Here is a 22888-nt window from a genome sequence, read left to right as displayed (position 1 = left end):
GCAGCTTATTAAAGGCAATTTGCAAATACCCCATGTAAAAATGACAATCAAAGAGCTGGTGCTCACAGATTACTAAAATTTCTTTTCAAGCATTTAGCGTTTAAACTTGCCTCTTTTCTTGTGGTTTTGTATTCTCTCAAATCGCTCAGCACTTTATATTACTTTGTACTTCTTTCCTGGATTATGTAGAGACAATAGTGGTATCATTCATATTGTTTAACATTAAAGTATGTAGCTAGATAGGAATCGAGGAACAAGCTAAAGAAATTTTCCAAAGCTGGCGTTTCTTTCTTCACTTACATATTTTTAAATACCAAGAGATAATCTCTAAAGTGAGATACATCCGATCTATGGCACTCTTTCTCCATATCACAGTTGTTAAGCTACTTCTCATTCTCAGCAAAAGAGGAATTATCAGAGAAACCTGAGGAATGCAAGTGGAAGGTTTAGTGACGCATAATGTCTGGGGCCTCCTTCCCCCTTTGGCCCTACCTGCAGTACTTACACCTGCTAGTGCGCAATGGCTATACAAACAGAGGAGAACTGGAAGACTGTGTCTGGAAGAAGCAAGAGTTGCATCTTTAACTCAGACCTAAGAGTTTGCTGTTGCTGACTTCCATTAGTCCAAGAAACATGACCAGCCCTCATCATATACTGGGAAGTAGTCAGATATGTCCTTTCTTGCAAACCTTCAGATGCATAAGATACAGAGCTACCTGGTTAAAGTAAACTACTTGGTTAAAGCTGAGCATGCCTTTAAGCACTACACATGTGCGTACCTCTTAGCAGAATCAGGATTCTGGTCTTTATTAGACCTCACATGGTTAATAAAAACTAAATAAATTTTTGGTCATCTGAAAAATTATTACAAAAGTAAATGATAAAACCAAAAGAAAAAGAATCTGAGGAGCCAACAAAAAGAAAGGCAGGAAAAGGAGGTAAGGAAACATAAGAAAATGTGAAGTTAAGTAAATCCAGATTTATTAATGGAGTGCATCACTGCCTATGAGACACCAATTAGGTAATGGCTTCAACTGCACAAAGATTTTGAGTGGTTAAGCAAAGGAGAAATCACAGAAATCATGGTAATCTTTGAACATTTTATAAACTGTTGTTTTATGTAGGCACAAAATGCCAACCAGGTCATAAAAAAAATTCTGAAACTTGTCCTCCAGCACAATGATGACTACAATGAACCACTTCCTTTTCACCTTTTGTGCCTACACAGGAGGCATAGCACTTTCCAAGCTTTAGCCCTTTGCCAGTTATGTTCTTTGCGGATGCAAAATCAGGTCTTTCTGAAAGCTTACCACCCAAAGTCCTTCTGTTTTAACAGAGAAGCCCCCAAAATCAGGTATTTTTTGCACAGGTGTACAGAGGAACTAGAAAGCTCTACAACTGTGTTCTTTCAAACACAGTCACACATGAGCAAAAGAAAGACATCCTTTCTTCAGCTCCTCTCCCAAATCACACAACCCAACGAAAAGATGTGCTCCCAACTACAGCATGAGGCCAGCAGAGGCATTTCATTCATTATGACCCAGTGTTAGAGGCATTCTCCATGAGTCCTGGTTTGTCAGACAGATTTCTTTCTCACCCAGAAAAAGAAATCTGGTCACCTTATTTTAATGCCTTAAGATATTTTTAATCTACCCAGTCAGGCAGTGATTATAACTTTACATAGCTAAAAGATATTTTTTAGTCTGCACAAAATAGATAGGTACAGTTTTTAAATATAAAGGTGATGAAGATTGGTGCCACAGTTTAAGTGAAGTACCTATATCATGTAAGAAATTTACCAATTGAGTTAGTCACCTTAAAATCTCTGAAGGTCTTGGGGGGTAATACCATTTACTACGGTTGATAAATTGGATCTCGCCCAAGTTTGATTCATGTTTGTCTTTTTTGACAATAGATACAACAGCAAAAGCTAGAAAGAAGATTATTCTTTTGCTTTAACTAAATTTCTCTGAAAAAAAATATTGTTTTGGTTTCGTTTAAAGCTTTTTATGGTTCTTTTTCAAGGCAGAGAGGAATTTTGATAAATGCATGAGAAACCATTTGGCCATTTTAATAAAGGAAGGCATTACTGGTACAGAAACAAGAAATCAGAGTCTCCAGTCATCTTTACAGATGTATGAGCTAAAGATGGTGCAATGTGCCAGTGAAACAATGAAAAGTTGCACTCATTGAAGTTCTGGCCCAGTGAATATGCAGAATGAGGATCAGCAATGCTTTCCTCTATATTTATTCCCTGAATAGAAGGTGTGAAAATTAATTATTTTAAGATGACATTGATAGAAAGCCCTAATACTCCAAGGAGTTTTGGCTGGATGCATCCTGTTCTCATTACCATTACATGGGCAGTAGACAGACACAAAAGTTGAAGCAAGCTGAAAGTCTTCAAAGGACTGCTGCTATGCTTTTTATATATGGATAAAAGCTGATGAAAGCTGCAGATCTTCACATGATCTCATTAAGCATTTACCTAGAAATGGCTAATAGACAAATACTTTGTAAAATCTGGAAGAAAAACATCAGACGTGTTCAGATGAACTTTTGACAAAAACTCTATTTTAAAAACAGGAGTGCAATGGCACTTACCACATGGCAAAGAGTTATCCTCTTCTACTGTCTTATTATAGACCCAATCCTCCTTTCTCCAGCGTATAACACCACTGTCTTCACAGTCCAGAGATTGCTTTATATTTGCTTTATCCCACATCCTGAACATGTACAGCTCCCCGGTCATACCCAGGTGAGGTGACATAGCTGTACCTGGCAGCTTTGAACAGCCAAGTAAGAACTTCCCTTTTCCAGGAAAATTAATTTTCCCGGTTAGTTTTCTGTTTACTTTTTTTGTTCCATTTACGAACACCTTCATCTCCCCATCTTCACTTTTCCACAGGATACATATTTGGTTCCAAGTGTTTTCATGAAGTCTTGCTGCTGCATTTATTTGTTTTCCAAATAACCATATCCTCAATTTACCATGATCTCCCGTAAGTCCAAGATCATACTTATTTGCAGAGAGGTTGGTGTGAAGAGTTTCTTGATTGTATACATACGCTGTCCAGGGACTATGTGAGGAATAGAGCTTGAGGTGCACACAAACAATGAATTCTTTCAAGGGACGCAGAGAAACTCTTGCTGACATAATCCAAGGATCTTCGCATGCAGTCTTAAAGACAGCTTTATACTGTCCTAGGAAATCCTCCTGATCTAAATAAAGAAAAGGTGATTTGTAAAATTATTTCAGTTTTTAAAAATCTTCTATATGAACGTTATTCTTCCATACAGTACCATTCCTAGGCATTTACCTAGGCATTTTCAAAACAACACAATAAGAAACAATCTTGTATCTTTCTCTTTTTGCTTTATTTTTGTGGTGGGAAAGCGGCAAATTTGGAGGCAATCAATAAATTGTAGCTGCCCATGAAAGTTTTGAAGTAAAGCTCATGTAGAAGATGAAGGACAACCATGTAGCTCTTTAAGACAGCACTCAAATACCAAGTGGGAGGCAAAAAGAGAATCACAGATCCTAGTTCCTATGCCCAGGACTCTGTAGATATTTTGCATTTAATAGATACTGGGAAAAAATATAGAAACAGAGTTAGAAGAAGGGACTATACCCTTACTGCCTTCTTGTGTCTCAGCATTGCATCCTCCTTCTCTGAGCAAGATCATGCTTCTCCATGTCACACTTAAAAACTAAAAAAACTAAGACCTGGGGAACTACAGGCCAATCTGTCTTACCTCTGTGCCCGGCAAGATCATAGAGCAGATTTCCCTGGAAACTATGCTAAGACCCATGGAAAATAAGGATGTGATTCACGGCAGCCAACATGACTTCACTATCTGAAAATCATGCCTGAAAGATCTGGTGGCCTTCTACTATGGGGCTAGACGTCATTTACCTAGACTCATGCAAAATATTTGACATTGTCCCACACAAGATACTTGTCTCTAAAATGTAGGGACATGGATTTGACGGATGGACAGCTTGGTGCATAAGGAATTGGCTGGATGGTTGTACTCAAAGAGTTGCAGTCAACAGGTCAATGTCCAAGTGGAGACCAGTGATGAGTGGTGTTCCTCAGGAGTCCGTCCTGGGACCAGCGCTGTTCTAACATCTTTGTTGGTGACACAGACAACGGGACTGAGTGCATCCTCAGCAAGTTTGCCAACAACACCGAGCTGTGTGGTGTGGTCAACACGGTGGATGGAAGAGATGCCATCCAGAGGGACATGGATAGGCTTGAGAGGTTGGCCCCTGCAAACCTCATGAAATACAAGACCAAGTGTAAGGTGTCCTGTACATGGGTCAGGGCAATCCCAAGCACAAATACAGGCTGGGTGGAAAATGGATTGAGAGCAGCCCTGAGGAGAAGGACTTGGGAGTGTTGATGGATGAGAAGCTCAACATGGCCTGGCAATGTGCACTCACAGCCCACAAAGCCAACCGTATGCTGGGCTGCATCAGAAGAAGTGTGGCCAGCAGGTCAAGGGGAGTGATTCTGCCCCTCACCCTTCTGCTCTGCTCTTGTGAGACCTCACCTGAACTACTGCATTCAGCTCCAGAGCCCCCAGCATAAGGCGGCCATGGACCTGTTGGAGTAAGTCCAGGGGTGGGCCACAAAGATGATCAGAGGGCTGGAGCACCTCTGCTATGAAGACAAGACATGCCGAGAGGGTTGGGCTTGTTCAGCCTGGAGAAGAGAAGGCTCCAGGGAGACCTTCCAGCAGCCTTCCAGTGCCTAAAGGGGGCCTACAAGAAAGCTGGAGAGGGACTTTTTACAGGGACTTGTAGTGATAGGAGAAGGGGTAACGGCTTCAAACTGAAAGAGGATAGATTTTGATTAGATATTTTCCATTGTGAGGGTGGTCAGGCACTGGAGCTGTGTTGCCTGGATAAGTTGTGGATGCCCCATCCCTGGAAGTGTTCAGGCACGGCCAGGCTGGATGGGGCTTTGAGCAACCTGGTCTAGTGGAAGATGTCCCTGCCCATGGCAGTGGGGCTGGAAGTAGTGATCTTTAAGGTCCCTTCCATCTCAAACCACTCTGATTGTACGATTTTTTCCCAACCCTGAGATTTTTAAATCTTCTGTTGCATACTGGCAGAGTTTCCGAAAGAAAGGTAGAAAACAGTCATATTCTAGAAGAGACTGAGTTTAGGTAACTTTCAAGAAACGTGTTTCGGAGCCACTGGTTTATTTTAAATGGAATCCCATCCAGCTCCCACTCCCTGTTCTCTACCAGGGCACGCACTTGCAGAGAAATTTGGTTTGTGAATCTCAAATTTACTGAGGCAATGAGATGATGGCAACCCAGAGTTCAACTGCAACAGTAAAAAGAATTTTAGGTGCTAACAGTACATTTACAGGTGAAAAAAAAGTGTCAGGCTCTGACAATGGTGGTAAAACAAGTAGTGCCAGGGAATGCCTCAAACACTGGAACTTAATCATAACTGTTAAGTTCTTGTAGATGCCTCATCTCCTCCATTGTCCTGCTATAGGAAAGCACAGGCTTTTGTGGCTATAGATGTAAGCTCTTTGCAGCTGACTCTTATTTTGCCGAAAAACGCACATCCCAATCACACAATCATTACCATGATTACTTGCTTTACTGTGTACCCATCGGCAACAAAATAAATCCAAACTAAGAAAAACTCCTATGGGACATGAAATGGAACTACAGAAAAATGGAAGAGCCTGGTAGATGCTCAGCCAGCGCAAGAGAACATATTACTGACACCTTTAGGAAGGTATTTATTTATTTATCAATATATGCAGAGCTTTTATGTACCCTCCAGAGGAGGTATATGATTAATCATGATTGGTCAGGGTTGGATAGCAGGAAAAGGTCAGTCATTACAGGAAGAAAGCTTTTCCACTAGCTCCCCTGTGAAAAGACAAATTTCCAGGCAACTTGGATCAGTCTGCGGGGGTTTTTTTCCCTAGGTAGGTTACATTCATAGTCCTAGTTAGCTGTCAAGATCACAGCCAGCTTTTCTGTGACCTTCTCAACCAGCCAGAGCACCAGCTTGCATCAGGCCAATTCTGAATCAGGAATGTGTTCAACTTCTCTGTCTCTTGAGCACAGGGCTCTCAAGTTTCTTTTTCAGTAGCAACAAATGGAAAACAGGAGGAAGTTCCTAACTTCCAAGTGTGGCTTGATAGGTATAAGCTACCAGAAAAAGTATAAAACAAACCCCCACTGATAACTATTCTTGTTGCATACTATAGCTTTGAGACTCCTTTTGTGATACTAATTAGCTGAAATCTGTAGGCATCTTCCATAACTCTGAATCATTCCTGAAATTCAACATACAACATGAAAGTGCCATACAAGGCTACATACCAAACAAAATCTCTCAGGGCACAGGCTGAATTAGCTGAAAATCCTAACTAGCAGACAGTGAATTTTGAATGGCAAGGTAATATTTAGCATGGTTCTACGGTAATGGAGAAGAAAACCACAACTGGCCCAACAGCAATCGGTAGAACTACTTCCCCCCTGTCCAACCCTACAGCATGAATTCTTTCACTTTGGCCATTTGTCAGAACCCAGAAGCAAGATACGGACTACTCAGCTAACCACATGGAAAACTAGTTTTTAAAACACGACTTAAAAAGTTGGTGTGAGGAAGATTGGGCGGGACAGGAAAGTGTCACAGAAGTACAGATTTTTAGATAGACTCAAATGTACCTACAATTAAAATAGATCTGCTACCTTCCAGTTTGGACAGATCATGAGGAAACTGATTTTATAAAGGAAACAGCTAGCTACATATACAGTTATACGGCAACACTTGTGACATCTCACCAAAGAAAAATAATTTCTCGAGTCTTTCATTATCAAGTAGGAATTATGCTGAAGGTTTTGAAAGATTTGATGCAGCTGCTGTTCCTCAGAGAAGATATGTCAAATATACCTGCACGACTCATATACCCTGCAAAATTTCTGTAAGCAGTCTTGAGCATGCAGAGATGACCAAAGTCATTGGTTAAGGAAGTTTCCTGACATAGCTTTAAGTCTCTGTTGACTACCCAGATTGGAAGAATGGAAGTCCATTCCTGAGAAAAAAAGTGTTCATCAAAACTTCAGGTACCATCAGACAACTTGATTCTGGAAGTGGACAAATTTTGAGTGAGGCTTAATTTCATGTTAAATGTTAAATCAGTGTTTATGCATCAACAGTGAATTAATTAAAGGGCTGCAAAACCCAATCACATTTTTTAGAGGAGTTGACACTGTAGAGTTGTCAAGGGAGTCAGTGTGGACTGACTTGCAGATAAAAACAGTTCTAAGGCAGGTAACCAACAGAAATTATGCAAAATTACATCAGTCCTGTTGATGATTCAAAAAGACCACTACTGATAGGCGTAAAAGGCCTGACAACTTAAACTACCAAAAGAGGTTATTTAGAGAAATCTACCCTTCCAAAACCTGGAAAGTCTGGGCCACTTTGCTCTAAAGAGTTAAAAAAAACAACAGGTGCCAAACAGGGGTGCCAAAGTTAAGAGAAGAGATACCAATACTATCTGAGTTGTAACAAGAAAGACTCAGAAAATTTTATATGGTTTGTCTACCCAAAGAATGCTGAAAAAGCACACAGGAAATCATAACCACAGTCAGAAAATGCACTTCACTGTTCCAAGTGGAACACATGGAGTACAGCATTAAGTTAGAAATTCATTATCAAAACAATCCTGGATAAGTCTGATATGTGGGTGGATACAATGCAAGTAGGAGATGACATTACTTTAAAGCTTTTGGAAGTTTTGTCAGCCATCACTTATTTTCTCTAGTAATGGTACTTGTGGGCTGCAATCTACCCTTGAGCGTAGAACTGAGGAGCTGGAATTGGCTGTGCTCTGACAACGACATTCCTAGCTTACAATTAGCTCCTTTGGGTCCAGACAATACAAATCACATTCAGAAACCTTGCCATGAACATACCTTAATCACCCCAACACAGAAAAGGTAGCATAGTAGAAAGAATGCTCGAAACATCTCCAGAGTAAGAAAAATAAGCAAAAATCACAATCTGGAGTCAAGGAAACTCCATGCAGTAGTAATTGCGGACTGATTTTTTTATGTCATTTGCTGTATTCAGGCACTTAACCTCTTTCAGAAATACAAATTGTTCCTTCTTAATATATTTACCTCTAATAGAAGCAAGAACTGGGTTTTTTAGCCTCACTAAAAATAAAGAGCATCCACTTAATAAGTTCTCTTAAGCCCTGAAAGAAATCCTGAAATGTATGCTCATACTTCCAAACATTTAAAATAAATTTTCTGAGAATGGCAAGATAATGCAAACATAAACCCCAAATGCAATCTCTCTTTTTTCAAACATTTTCAGATGGTGATAACTGATAGCTTTACAAGACATAGCCAACCATACGTAGTAAGAAATAGACATACAGGAGCAGATTCTCTCAGTACATAAGCACTAGCACTATTTTCTATTACTAATTTTCTATTACTGATAGCTACTTTACCAGTATAGTTGTGCATTAATACAGCTGAGTATTCTCTTGAATAAAAATACTCACAAATTTATGTATCTGCACAATCTGGCTTTTAACCAGTAACAACAATAGTCATTAATTTCTATGCAAGTGTTTGCCACCTGTAACAAAGTGCTTGCGACAGACCATTAAAATGACATCACAAGAATCTTGTATCTTAATGTATTCCGCCTAGAGCTCATAACTGTTCTTTATAAGAAATTGAAAACTCTAAACTTCCTACATGTGGGTCACTTGATTGTGCTCAATGTTTTGGAAATCTAAAGCTAAGAACTTATTCCTCACAATTAATTTCATCCCTCCTTTTTCATTCACAGTTGTATTTGGATAAACTATGCCACATTATGCAGAGTGTCCTAGACATCAGGAAGAACGCAGGCAGTTATTCTCTCTTTGTATTTCCTGGAGAACACAAACATACTCTGGCCCCTTAGATGGGGGGAGAACTGAGCAGAGATGCTGCTGACAGTGCTAACAGCCTTAAAATAATAATAATAAATAAATAGGGTGGAACCATAAATACATTCTTGTGCCAGTTCATCTTTTCTTGAAGGATTACTGGCACTCGCAAGTGATCGTTGAAGACGAAATCCCTCTTTGCTTGCTTACTTGGAACCCTAGATGCAGTTGCATTTCCCCTGGAAAAATTCTTGACATTTGCCCATCTGCTGAGCAGCCCTGTCCTTTTTACTATTGAAAGTACATGAGGTTAAAACCTCACCATCTTAGTAAGAGTTTTATCACCCGAATCTCAAATTTTGCCTCAATAAGAGCTTCTTTCTATGAAAATTACTACATTTGGGGAATTAGAATCGGAATTAGTCTAGTCTGTGAACATATGAAATTTCATTGCTAGAACAATGTCATTAAGCAGACATACTTACAAAGTACCTTTGAACTGCAAGAAACTCTGACCTTCTGGAGTAAAGTAACACAGAATCATAGAATGGTTTGAGTTGGAAGGGACCTTAAAGATCATCTAGTTCCAAAGCCCTCACCATAGGTAGGGACACCTTCCACTAGACCAGGTTGCTCAAAGCCTCATCCAAGCTGGCCCTGAACACTTTCAGGGATGGGGCATCCATGACTTCTCTGAGCAAAACAGTTTCTAAAACTAGTCATTAAGTATGTGGCAAAAAAACACTTCTAATTTTTTTTAAATTCCATGCACATTACTAACATGATAAATGTATTACATACTACTGATATAAGGAAGATTTATGAGTGACAAGCACTGTTACCTATATCACTTGAGGTCCAGAGTAGCGACAAACTTGTCTCTGCCAGCTTACAGAACAGCCACGAATAAACCAAATTACTGATTCTACCACACCTCATACAAAAGCATCACCATGTCAGTTAAAAAATTTGTACAAGAACCTTATGAACTTATCTTTTATTTACTGTTATTTAAAGAGCATAGGCTGTCAAATTCAAATACATCATTCCTGTTACACATTTTGGACCTTACTACCTTTTCCTTCGCCGTATTGAGATACACAACAAAGAGCAACGCAGCAGATGTGCTGTACTCAAATGAGCACTAAGTAGAGTGAAGCTCAAAGGATCTTGTGGTGTTTGTGCAAGAAGTGTAAAAGATTTAACAACATATTCCGAAAAAAGTAACATTTCCAGCTCAAAAAAACAGCAAGGAAGTTAATTTATCTTGTTATTACATATTGTGTTTACATTCTCTCCTCATCCATATCAGAAAATAAGTTACTACTAATTATTTTTTAATGAAAACAAATACTGTAAACATAGGGTTTATGTGCTAAGTTTACGTGCTAAGCACCAACTGTTTAATTTCTTGTTAATGGCAGTTTTTCCTCTTGATTTCAAGAGGGCAGAAACTTGCTAGTTCTGAATATATTCAGTAGTGCTGTTCACCATGACTAATGCTATTTATTTGGAACACCAACACTAGATAAATCAGGAAGAAATTGTCTTACCTTTGCCTGCTGTAGCCAGGAACAAATGAAGTAAAAGGACTGCTAGAACAAGCCTGAATCTCAAGAAAATGTCCTGTATTCTGCCAACACAGCAGTGCTGTTTTCCCCAGGCAACCATTCTAGGAGAAAAAATAAATAAATAAACCACAGTGACTAGAAAAAGTGCAGGTGTACAGATATTATGACAAATTATGCTTCCAACCCATCAGTGTAAATCTTTTCAACTCTATTATACTATTGGGTATATATTGTACATAAATGCACAAATACTCTGTGTATTATTGCCAAGTTATGGATAAAGAAAGAGCTGTTTGCTGAAAGAAAAAAAAAACCACACAAAAAAAAAACCCAACAAAAATCCCGGACACTCAAGCTCTAATTCTCCAAGGATTCACAAATACATGAGAGCATGGCCATGATCCTTGCACAAATAAGGCTTTCAACATTTGAAGAACAAAACAACAACAATAAAAAAACCTAACCCCCCCCCCAAAAAACAAACCACAAAAAAAAACCCAAACCAAAAGCACCTAGTGAGCAAGCTTGAAGAGCTCATCCAAAAGCTTTGCTAATCTCAGTAAGTATATAGAAAGTATCTCTTCAGTTCCCTACCCACAGGTTCCATCATCTGACATTTCAATAGCAACACTGTGAACTCCAACAGAAGAAGCAAGAGTTTGATTCCTGATCCCCACCTCATTCTCAAGACAAGAAGCTACCGCAAAAAAAAAAAAAAAAAAAAAAAAAGAAAAAAAAAAAAAAGAAAAAGAGAAATGCCACAAGACATTGTGGGCCGCAAATTCATGGGGTGTATCACAGAAACCTAGTTTGTCCACATTTCTTTTTAGCGATGGTTACCTATTGTGAGCAATAGGGCATGGTGGTAGAAAAAGAACTACTATAAGAGATAAACTTTTTGTAAAGAGATCTTTTCAAAAAAGGTACATCATCTGAATATTTTGCATGCCGAAAGAAAAATTACATGAAACATTCATTTGCTTTTTGCATGCATTATTTCTTAAATAAACAGGCTTAGAGATACATAGTTACAAGTGATTCTATAACTGATTCTTGAACAAATTCAACGCAGTAAACTTTTTATATTGTTTATCTTTGATGTATCAGCTTTATGGCAGGCCAGAGCATGCTGCATGACACCAGAAGTTCAACTTTACTATTGTTAAGTTTGGTGCATGTATGAGTGTATTGGTTAGTACTCATACTGCTTGCAAACTTTACTGTATTTTCATACATGCTGTATCAGGCAGCAGTTAAGTTCCCTTCTTTTCAGGGACTGTAAATTGTGAACTCTTTCAGAAGCTGTAAATTCAATTAAGGTTAGGGCTAAGATGTATTTTTTGCAAGCATTCACATTAACATAAATATTTATGAGAATTAAATGGTTACTATGGTCTGAACCTTCCAAGAAAGTGCTACAGAAATAAACTGAGAAACAGTGAAGTTGCTAGGTATTTGACAGTTTGGAAACTGATTAAATGTACGTGCAAATAAAGTGTACACATATAATAACGTAACATAGAAAAAATAAAGCAAAGGCTTTTTAAGAATTAGAACACTGCAACACTGTTGCCAGTGTTTTCAATAATTACACAGTATGTGATATTTCTAGCTGAAAAATAAGATCATACTGATTCCATTGAAACAGGCCAATCTGGACGATGACCCATACTGCTTCCACTTCTCAGATTCTGGGTGCTACACTTAAAATCGAAATACACTAAGGAAATAACAGTCAAATTGTGGCAACACCATGTATGACATCTGCACGGGTGCTGGAGAAGTTAACCAGCAGGAAGAAAGGCTATTGATACAAGGAATACAAAATCAAGCATATTAAAGGTGAGAGAAAATAAATGGTCTGCTAAAACAGTGGACATAGCTAATACACAGAACCCTATGCAGGAACAGACAAAAACCCAAAGAAAGACAAGCAAAAATAGCAAGACATGTCAGTGGCGGGCTAGCTTTCCAAAGATTCACAGAAAACTTGTCTAAACATGTCCTTAGCTTGCGTCTCTTGAATGCCTAAAAATCATGTATTAATAAAGTAGTTCAGTCAGCAAACTAAGTAGCAGACTTACAGTAATTATACTAAGAACCTAATAATGAAAACTGCCAAGCTTAAATACATTTTACAACTTTAAGGATTGTGCATCTACAATATAATTTCTTAGGGTGAAAAGAGGTGCCCATCCAAAAGCTGTGTTTCCTTTCTTTGCCTACTCATGCTTCCCACTCTAGTCTGAAATTAGGTCACTTCCAAGCAGAATCAAGCTGCACGTCTATTCCTCCATTTATGGGGAAATGTCTTCTTTTATACAGTAAACCATCTATCCATTGTGATGTATTTAGACAACAAACAAACACTAATTCCAGCATCCCTGGCCTCTACTAGAGTTGAAATATGAATGGGATGGAGCCCAAAAATACTCAGCGGCACCCAGAAGTTTAGCCATCGATGTTGGTGAAGCAAATTCCTTGCACGTGTCACACATAGTACTGGTTCAGAGTGCTCTTACATTCCTGTATTTAGTTGCCTCCTTAAGCCTCAGTTCTGCAAGGAGATATACATGAAATGAGCTGACTAGGACAAAGGTTTACTCTTGTACTATCAAGCGTGCCTTCTATTTAGTCTGGTAGACCTCATTAGACAACCACGTTAGTGCCCCATCCACCAGAAATAACAACTGAGAATGACAATTGAGTCACCAGAAATAATAAGAGTCTAAATTTGAGGGCAGGAGCCTAGAAATTCCTGGTTCTGGCTCCAGCTCTGCCCTAATGCTAAGTAGCCCTGAGGAGTTCCAACAGACCTTCCTCTAACTCAGGTCCTCCAGAGTAAGCTTTGCTAATACTTGTCCAGTGTTTAAATGAAAAGTAATAAATTCTTCCAGCACATTTAGCTTTTGTCTCCTCTGGGTTTTTTTGACACTGTTCTCACTTCCTGAGGTGAGCCCAGCAAAGACAAGTGGGGACAGAGGCACAGCTGCTCATTTGCAAAATAGTCACAAGAACTCCGAAACTACTCAGAGCTATGAATGCAGATTAATGGTCCCAGGGACAGCAATAAAATCCAGATAGCAGGAAAGTGAGGAAATATATAAAGTGAAATCCTGACACAGATCAGATGACTTTTTGCAAGACTCCAGATACTTGAATGCTAGCTCAAGATTTGTTCCAATGTGTGGATAAAAGATACTATTAAAAAGAGTTAGGAAAATAACATTAATGTTTCTTTATTTTTGCAACAATGCTGTTTAGACACAACCAAAAAAAAGATGATGCTGGCCTTGATGGATTTTTTTAGATTTTTTTTAAAAAAAGAGAGATGTACAATACGATTTCATCATATCTATTGAAATGAAGTTCATAGGATACATTCTAAAACATTTTGATGTTATGTTTATCTTAAACTTACTTAAGCCCTTCTTTGTACTGGAATTCTAAAGCTCTGCTCCTAATAATGATACTGAAAAGTAATGTAATTGTAAATATATAGTTGTGGCCATTATAGAACTAGGCATAAGTGATTTTTTTCATTTGTTATTCATTTTGTTCAAATGAACATTTTTATTGTTCATTATACTAGATGAAAACAGCATGACTCACAAAGCTCAGCATGAATCTGTGTAGTTTTTGCAGTATGATGAAAAATTTTCACTTGTAAATCAAGCATATCTAATAAATTACAACAGCTACTAGGCACAACTACTGAGCCACCCAAGTGTGGGAAGGAATTATATGCACAGGCTACAAGTAAAGATGTAACTGGCTGTCTTTACTTTCTCACTTACTATTCTCAAATAATGAAGTCACTTTTATTCACAAAGAGCTAACTCCCTGAAGAATATATATATATATATAATATTATATATATATATATATATAAAAAAAAATATTAATTACTTTTCTTCATGGTCAGTGGATAAAATGGAAATTCAGAAAACAGAAAGTAAGGGCTCAGCCATAAAACTGTTCCCTCTTGTTTGCCCTCCACGAAGAATGCTCTATTTTGACCAGCAATGATCTCGTAGCATTGGTACCCAGGTTTCACAACATTTTGTACCACGTCATTAATTTGAAAGTAAAACTAGCATTGATAGAACTTTTTTTAAAAACAAATGAACAAACATACTTTGAAAAATTAGATGGTTGTGTTGTATGTTGTGTTATAAACATTGCAGTTGTGCATTAGTATCACATTCTCTGGAAATTGAAGAGGTTACGGGAAACAAAGACAGAAAGATGGTATAAAAAGGAGTGTGCATTCTTATCACTTGTATTAATTAGCTTATGTCATGCCATTTTTCTAGTCTTTTGATGGAATCATCCTTCAGCACCATGGGAGTTCTACCTGCCTAGAGAATACAGTTTCTGTAGAATTTACTGAAATTTAACAGGCTGACCAAGACAAACACTGTGACAGGAAGCCTGCTGCTCAAGGATGGGCAGAATACAGGGATGAAGGTCAGTAAGCCAACAGCAACTTACAAGAGCAGGCTAAGATGACTGTTAAAACCAAGGCCTGTAAGGCTTTTACCACATTTACCCAGCTTTGTACCCAGCTTTGTACCTCTGAAAGATGAGTAACATTTGAAGTTGATGTTTTTAAAGCCCTTCAGCTAGCTGTTCAGTCACCGGCATCCACAGTGAAAGGACTTCGAGGTGTCCCAGGAAACTGGGCTTGTGTTACAAATGCAGCTGGAAGGCAGAGGAGATGGGAGTCCGTGCCTCTGCAAGCAGCCTCAAGGGGGACTGCACGGTGCAGCTCCACTCAAAGTGCAGTATGAGAAACCTGGACTTCTTTCCAAGTGTGCACCCATGTATCAAGACGAACAGGGCTTATCTTAAGCTACTGATTGCCTTGTATTACAGCAGATATATTTTCAACAGACTTAAAGCCAAAGAAAGTGCAAAATGTGAATACAGCTGTTCTGTGCTGTAGTGTACTTTGTTAAATCACTTTTTGAGAAATACATTCAAATTTTACAATTCCTGTTGAATATATCTATTTACTGGCAGTCTTTGAAAAACTATTAGTTCTTTTACGTCAAGTTTTAGCCAGAGCAGGTCCTCATTGCCAATGCATAAACTGTTAAAGGCAGAAAAGAGCAAGAGAAACATCATACTGCCCAGGTATGAGAACTTCTTGATACCTTTAATTACTTTCAGAAACGTAAGACTGTAGACTTCTTCCATAAGCCCTTTATATTTTCCAGACTGGAACCAAAATGTAGTAAAATTTGTATGTTATTTTTAAGTTTTGGCTGAAACAAGTTACATGTAATAGGGAGGACGCTTATGTTGGAAAGTCTTATGTCACTGTGAGTTTTGGCACATACAGTATTCACTGACAACAGCAGAAGTAACACCATTGACTTAAAAATGTTGTTCCATGGGGTTTATTTAAATATTTTTTTTCAGAAGACAGTAATAGGGTTATTACTATCTGATAATAGTTTGGCTGTCATTAATTTTCTCCAGTCTTTATCAAAGGCTGTAAAAACTGGCATACTGTGTTCTACTTCCAGTCACTTCATGAAGAACACCAGCTTCTTCTAAGACTGCAATGGTGACGTGTGGAGCTAGTTCAAAGACCTTCCAAACATGTCCTTCTGACATAAATCTTTACTGTTTTCAAAGATACTAAATATTTTATTTTTTAATAAGTTGGCTTACAGAGAGCAACAAGCCACTTAGCTGCAGACATCAGTCCTCTGCAAAACTCATAACTCATTAGTTCAGTTCTTAAAATAAATGAACAGGAGGAAAAACTCTCCCAGAAATCCATTCTTTTGTGCAGTCTTTCAACTGCTGCAGGATACTGGTATTAGAAAGATTTCTTTTTATTATATTCTACAAATACCAAGCTCTGCAAGCCAACGTCTTCCCTCAGTTCAACTCATAGATCTCCCATTAGATTCATGTAAAAGTGTAAGCTTAATTATTAAGGTTTGTAAAAGTGGATTCACGAGTGTAGTATGCTATTGGATGGTTCTCTGTTACAGACCTCAGTGCCAAAAAGCCCTTTTGGTAGTTAATTCTCTCTTACAGTAACTTGTGTCTCCATATATAGTGCAGGGGACAATTTCAAGCAAGTTTTTGTTCACTCTAACCAAGATTGGCAATGTTTCACCTCCTTATATCCAGCAGTCACCTGGGAGATGTGCAAGAGGTGTCCTCCTAGCTCTTACAAATAAGTTCTACAATATCCAAGAAAACCTCTTCTGCGTTGTGTATCCTCTCAAGACAATAGTATTATCCACCACATACTCTATTATAACTTCTAGAGCAAACTAAAAAGCCCATCAGTGACAATACCTGAGCAGGTTTCCACTTGAAAGAGTTTACAAATTACTGATGAAGCATAAGAAGCACAGATATAATAAAGTACTTATTTTTGTCACAAGTCTGGTTGCTGCATCTACAGGCAGTTTGTTTATATTTTCATTAATAAAACTTTGGAGTATAGAGGTATACAAGTTTCATGGGTGGAGGGGAATAACAAAAGAAGTGTTCTACAGAGTAGAAGACAAAGTACAACAAAGACTACATTTAAGCTGGCATATATAAAAAGACTAAAGGAATGCTAGACATGCACCTTGAGCCATGTAAAAGGCATGAGGAAGAGTGTACAAAGGCAAGCATAGAAAAGTGGACAAACACCAAGTTTTGCAAAACCTTATATTCAGTTTGATGCAGAAAGGAAGATGGAAGAACAAAGACTTTTCTAAAGCTGGAATATTCAAACCAGATTCAAACCAGTGAACAATGTAAGCAGGCTGTAAAGAATCAAGTGTGGGCCAGGCATGGCAGAAAGAAGAGTGTTCAGGTCATGCATGCAATTTTCCTACTTTTCAAAAATGGGATCTGAAAGTTTATCTCATCTTGACTGTAAGGGGGGGGGGGGGGGGGGGGGGCAGCAAGGAAATAGTTCTTCCTGTTCAGTTTACACTTCCTAAGCTTCACTTTGCAGACTTAAGGACTTATTAGGTCTCTTGGAGCTGTCAAAATTTCTCTCGAAGCTAAGAAGCACAATCCTTGGTGGAGTTTGTTTGTTTGTTTTAAACAATCTCTCAGATTATTTTAATCAACAGCCCAATGACCAAAATTAATAGTTTGTACCAAAGAAATAAAGCTTATCAGTTTTGAAAGACAAATGCACTAAAGAAAGCATCTTCCAGAGTCCCACTACAACTCTGACTAGGAATACGGCATCACTACCCTTACACAGCCTAAGGAAATACAGTCACTTTGGCACCTCCGTCTTCACACAGGGTAAATATTTAGGGGTCCTCCATTAAGACATTCTAGGCAACAGGGTTATGCCAGAACAGAATTCTGGGCTTCTTTTAGCACTGCTCCTCCTTAGGGTACAATGCAAGTCTATGGTGCATACAGGAAAGGAGATGGTACCATTGCCAGGACAGGCCCCATAATCAGTTGTTAGGGAAAGAAGGGGAGGCAAAGTTCCGTCTGGAAACCATGTTAGACTAATATAACTACAACAAGTTAATCAATAGCAATCATTCTTAAATACTTGAAAGTTGTCACACAAGAAAGTAGTGACTTCAAAGCAACTTCATAATAATTCATTTAAATCAGCACCACTTCTGTGTGCAGCCCCCAGGAACGTATCAGCTCAGAAAATCCACTTTGTACAACTACACTCCATATAGTTTCTTCCACCATCACCACCTCTATAAAAAAAGTGATTGGCCTTCTTACAAATAAACCACCCTAACCACAATGCTGAGTTGCTGAAACATATATAAGGGTGAAAAAAAGGATGCATTTTTTAGCTCAAGTTATATGAATGCTTGGACTATGCTATGAACAAATAATGATGGAACAAAGTCCCTCAGATCTCAAAACACCAAGTAACAAGTATTATCAGAAACCCATTCAGCCAGCTTACGTCCATAATTAATTTGGTGCAAAAGAAACAAACATATTAAAAGCCTAGTTGGGAATTCGTAAATTAAATGTGGAATTTGGCGACATTCACAATCAGCATGCCCAGATGTCTAATAAATCCAGGCAGAGCACCACAGTAATTTTTTCTCTGAAGAATATAAAAGGGATTTTTAAGAGAACATTTCAAACACCAAAAGCATCAGTAAAAAGATGTTGGGTTCTATTACATGTGCACAATAACGTTTCCATAATCAGCATACACATTACCTATTTTCTTGCTAATTCTACCATTTCTAAATGTGTCACATCCTGTCAAACATGACAACTTCCAGCAAACCTACTGATGGATCTCTCAGGCCTTCGCTCCTCAATGAATACTTAAAGCAACACCATAAATGAGAACATATACAGTGTTTAATTTGTGAGTGGTTGGGTTTTTTTTGGAAACTAAGGCATCACCTGAGTTACTCATCTCATGCAAATCTCAGAAAACAAGAGATAATGTAATAATTTCTAGTAATTTCCTCTATATGATGTGCAAAAGTATTTTAAGCAGACTGGGGAACTTTACAACCTGTTTCTTTTCCATACACTGTCTCATCTAGTATAACTGACTTTCCACAATTTTCTTCTAAAGTAAACAAAAATAAGTAAATCATGTTACAAACTACAGTTTTTGTCTGAGATTTTAGGAACACTGTATCTCAGTAGCCAGCAGAAGAGGACCTAGAAGGGAAGAACAAAATCACTGTTTTAATAAGGCACTAGCTGAAAAGCAGCTGTTATGTCAAACAATAATTAGATTTCTAGGCTACAACTCTCTGCGATAAAAGAAAAACAGAAAATTATGAGGGTGGGACTTTAGCTACCAAATACACTTCTAAAATCTTGTATGAGTTCCACTACACACTACCTGCAATAAAACTGTCCTGAAGCCAATGTAAAAAAGACTCACAGGCTGAGCACCTGCAGTAACAAGACGTTCAGCTCACACGAACAGAGGCTCACAGAGTCAAATCCATGTGACTCGTGCAGGGAGGAGTTTGAGATCCATTTTTTTGCCTTCAATCTAATGTCAACTACAAACGATATTTTGTCCACACTGACCAACAATAAATTTTAAAGATATTTTGGCACAAAAGGAATGCAAGGCTCCCACATAACTGAGTCCTACTAATTACCATATAGTTACACAAGCCTGTCTTCTCATAGAACAAGTACTGATCCTCTCCAAATTGTACTTACACCAGGAATTTATGACTGGAAAGAGTAAGATCCTCATAATCAGGACTACCCATCTAATAAACATGAAATTATTCACTCTGCTCCTTTCTTGTTCACAAGCAGAGCAGCACCTACCAGTGTCCTGCAAAAAAATAATATTCTTTAAATCCATGCACCTCAAAAAAAAAAAAAAGCTTTTAATTGAACCTAGATACAGTAATGTATTTGTAGTTATACTACTAAACTTACCATTTATCAGAAAGCTAACATTTCAGGCCAAATAGCGTGCCTTATTCATGCCAATTTTTCTGTTGAAGTCAACAAGATTAAGTTTTAAAAGCTACCCTGATTTTGGCCTTCAAGTAATCTAATCTATTTCCACTGAAAACACAAAATTCCAAACTTTGTAAGTGTAGTGATCAGTTTTAAATCTATACTGTATTTGCCAAGGCCACTGATTATGTTACATATTAAGAACTAAAACTTGTCCAAATTTAACAACAGTTATTCTTTCATGAAGTCCAAAATTTTCTCAGTCTGCCAATATTCTACAGTTATTAGTGAAAGACCTGACTAAAAGCATTCACAGCACAAAAATTGTATAAATTGAGCAATTAACTTGAGAATGGGAATTCGGTCCTTTACCCCTCTCCAGCTGGCTCTAATTTGAGCCAATTTCTGTTAATGTATTAGAAATCGAAGTTTAACATTAAATTTGGAAGGCACTGAAGAGAAAACTCCATCTACAGAATTACCTTGATACTAAAATAATATTAATAAATATACTAATAACATTAGTTCACTTGGTGTCTGACTGCCACTGCAGAAATGATACTAGCTTGTAGTGTAAGTAGAAAATTTTGTGGCCCCATTTCATATCTGAGCGAATTTTGTTTATATGCAATTTCTTTCCTGAATCTTCTTTCAAACCATTTCACTTTAGAGATTGCCTTTATCACTAAGTTGTCAGTGTGCCTCCTTTGAGAAGACAAGCACTTGGAGACGGTCCTAAGTAAAGACATGCTTTCTGTTCACCAGTTTAATTCAACACATTTCTAGTCAACCAGCAGAGGACCAAATCCTGCTTGTTCCCCTCATGCAAACAGTTACAGAAAGTATACTTTCCAGCTTAGGAAGGAAGGGCTTAAAGCTTAAGAACAGGAATATCAACTTGCACGATTCTCTTCTAATGAAGATGTACACTGTTAGCCTACGCAAGCAAAAGGAAGAAATATGTTTTGAGACACATGACGCCAGCTTTACCTTTTCAGCACAAGTGACAGAGCTGAAGCCCCAACGTATTTGCTTGGGGACTGAACAACACTCAGATCTGCATGCCTGAGGTTGTGAACTCTATTTTGGCTCATGTTGAAGCTCATTCTACCACGTCTTCAGCATTGCTATAAGTGATTTCATGTAAGTCAAAACCAGCTCAGGCTTATACATCCACGTTTAATTTGCTGAGCAGGCACGTCTTTAGAAGGCTAGTGAATTAGTTTACAAACATTTCTTCAACATTTCCACATAAGTCAACACCAGACAACCACAGAGTAAAAGCAAGAGTTCAGCACCATTCTAAGTACTACCCATGAACAAGAAAATCTATATATTTGCAAAGCAAAGCAAAAATAAACACAGTCAGGGAAGAATGGTTCCAGTACATCCAGCCAGTGTAACAGGTCAAGACAAAAAACAAACAAAACCCTCTGCAAAGCAATTATTGTGTGCAACAGGTCACTCTGAAGACGTTTCACTTCCAGTGACACAGGCTATCTTGCAGAACATACAAGGAAAAAAAAACCACAAAAGACTTTTGAGCTGAACATATTCTCAGCACCCATTCCCACAGAAAACGTGTGTGAGAGCAAAACCTGAGCCAGCCTGGAGATACAGTCCCAGCAGGACGCCGCCCGACCTCCTCATGGCAAATCGCATCTAGACCCTACTGACGCGTCACGCAAAATCATTCACTTTTAAAGTCTATTTAAGTATGTTACCGACGTTTTCATCACCGTTAATTACGCGCTTCAAACAAGACTGGAAACCAGGAAGGCCCCTTTCCCCCAGCAGCACCGAGAAACGTACCTGGTAAGGAGCGGGTCCCCCTCCAAGGCGAACTGAGACGCGCGTCCCCCGCCGCCTCACACCCGCCGCGGGGCCCGCGCCCGCCCCGCTCCCGCAGCGCGCTCTGCCCTCGCAGGCGGGATCTCCCCTCAGCGTCCCCCGCCCGCGCTTCCCTCGGCCAGGCGAGACCCGCCAGCGCCGCTCAAGGGGAGGGAGGGAGGGGTCGGTGAAGGGGACGTGACTAAACGGGAGCGTCAGGGCTCGGCGACGGAGCTCGAAGCCCTCTGACCTGCCCTCCTCCGCCCGCCGCCGCCAGCCTCGCAGGCAGCTTCCCGCGCGACCCGCCTGCCCTCACCCCGTCGTCCCTCCGGGAGGGTCGCCGGGAAAGCCCGTCGCCGGGAGGCGCGCACCTCTGCCGCCCAGCCCCCGAGCGCCGCTCACCTCAGCTCAGCAGCGCAGGGCGACTCCCGCCTCCGCAGCCCGCCGCGCTGCTGGTCCCTCCTCGCCCTCGAGAGCCCGCCGCCTCCGGCCGCCCCTGCCCCCGCCACCCGAGCCGGCGCTCACCTGTCCCCGGGGGACCGCCCGTCCCAGCCCGTCCCGGCCCGCGCCGCCCGCCCTGCCCGCCCGGCGATCGGCGCAGGAGAGGCCGCCGCTGGCCCCCGCAGCTGGGGCAGCCGCTGGAAGCGGCCGGAGGGCGGAGGCAGCCGAGGGAGGTGCGGCGAGGAGCCGAGAGGGAACCCGGCGCGGCGGCGGCCGGCGGGGCCGCTCCCCGCGGCAAGGCGGGCCCCTCGGCAAGGCGGGCCCCTCCCCGCCCGGCGGCCCCGCGGCGCGGGCGTCGTCCCGGCCGCTGTGGGCAGCGCGGAGCTGGCGGGGCAGCTCCCCCGGCGTGCGGCTGGCCGGGACGGGGGAGGCAGCGAGCAGCACCGGCCGCGGTGGGAGGAAACGCAGGGACACTGCGTCCCTGGCTACAACAAGCTCGGGGGGAAGGAATTACCGCTCTGGTTAAACCGTTTTGAATTCGTTGGTGGGCAACGTGTTCAGCGTTAAAACGGCCCTTTTTCTTGTATAGCTTTAAACAGGCTTAACTGCATTAGGCCCTAATGTCAGTGTAGTTTTTCAGAATTAGTACCCTTCATTCAGTCCCGTTTGAGATTCACACCTGCGGTCAGCGGC

The 22888-nt window shown here is 40.1% G+C and overlaps 1 protein-coding gene across 3 annotated transcripts in view; it reads right to left on the bottom strand.

Annotated features, from left to right (window-relative positions):
• The window catches only part of ADGRG2 (adhesion G protein-coupled receptor G2), a 61011-nt gene extending 38751 nt beyond the window's left edge, over positions 1-22260 (bottom strand). For all 3 annotated transcript variants that reach the window (XM_040582623.1, XM_040582621.1, XM_040582622.1), the window contains exons 1-3: positions 22157-22260; positions 10490-10608; positions 2605-3222 (exon numbers count right to left, since the gene is read on the bottom strand). In XM_040582623.1, the coding sequence (XP_040438557.1) occupies positions 2605-3222; positions 10490-10607 (736 nt within the window). In that variant the 5' untranslated portion in view covers position 10608; positions 22157-22260. The remainder of the gene's footprint in view (positions 1-2604; positions 3223-10489; positions 10609-22156) is intronic.
• Positions 22261-22888: the final 628 nt, after the last annotated feature.

The sequence above is a fragment of the Falco naumanni genome, chromosome 2 (genome assembly GCF_017639655.2).
Source record: "Falco naumanni isolate bFalNau1 chromosome 2, bFalNau1.pat, whole genome shotgun sequence".
Taxonomy (NCBI): Eukaryota; Metazoa; Chordata; class Aves; order Falconiformes; family Falconidae; genus Falco; species Falco naumanni.
Note: the sequence above shows the minus strand (reverse complement) of the source record. Positions and strands in the feature narration are given on the sequence as shown.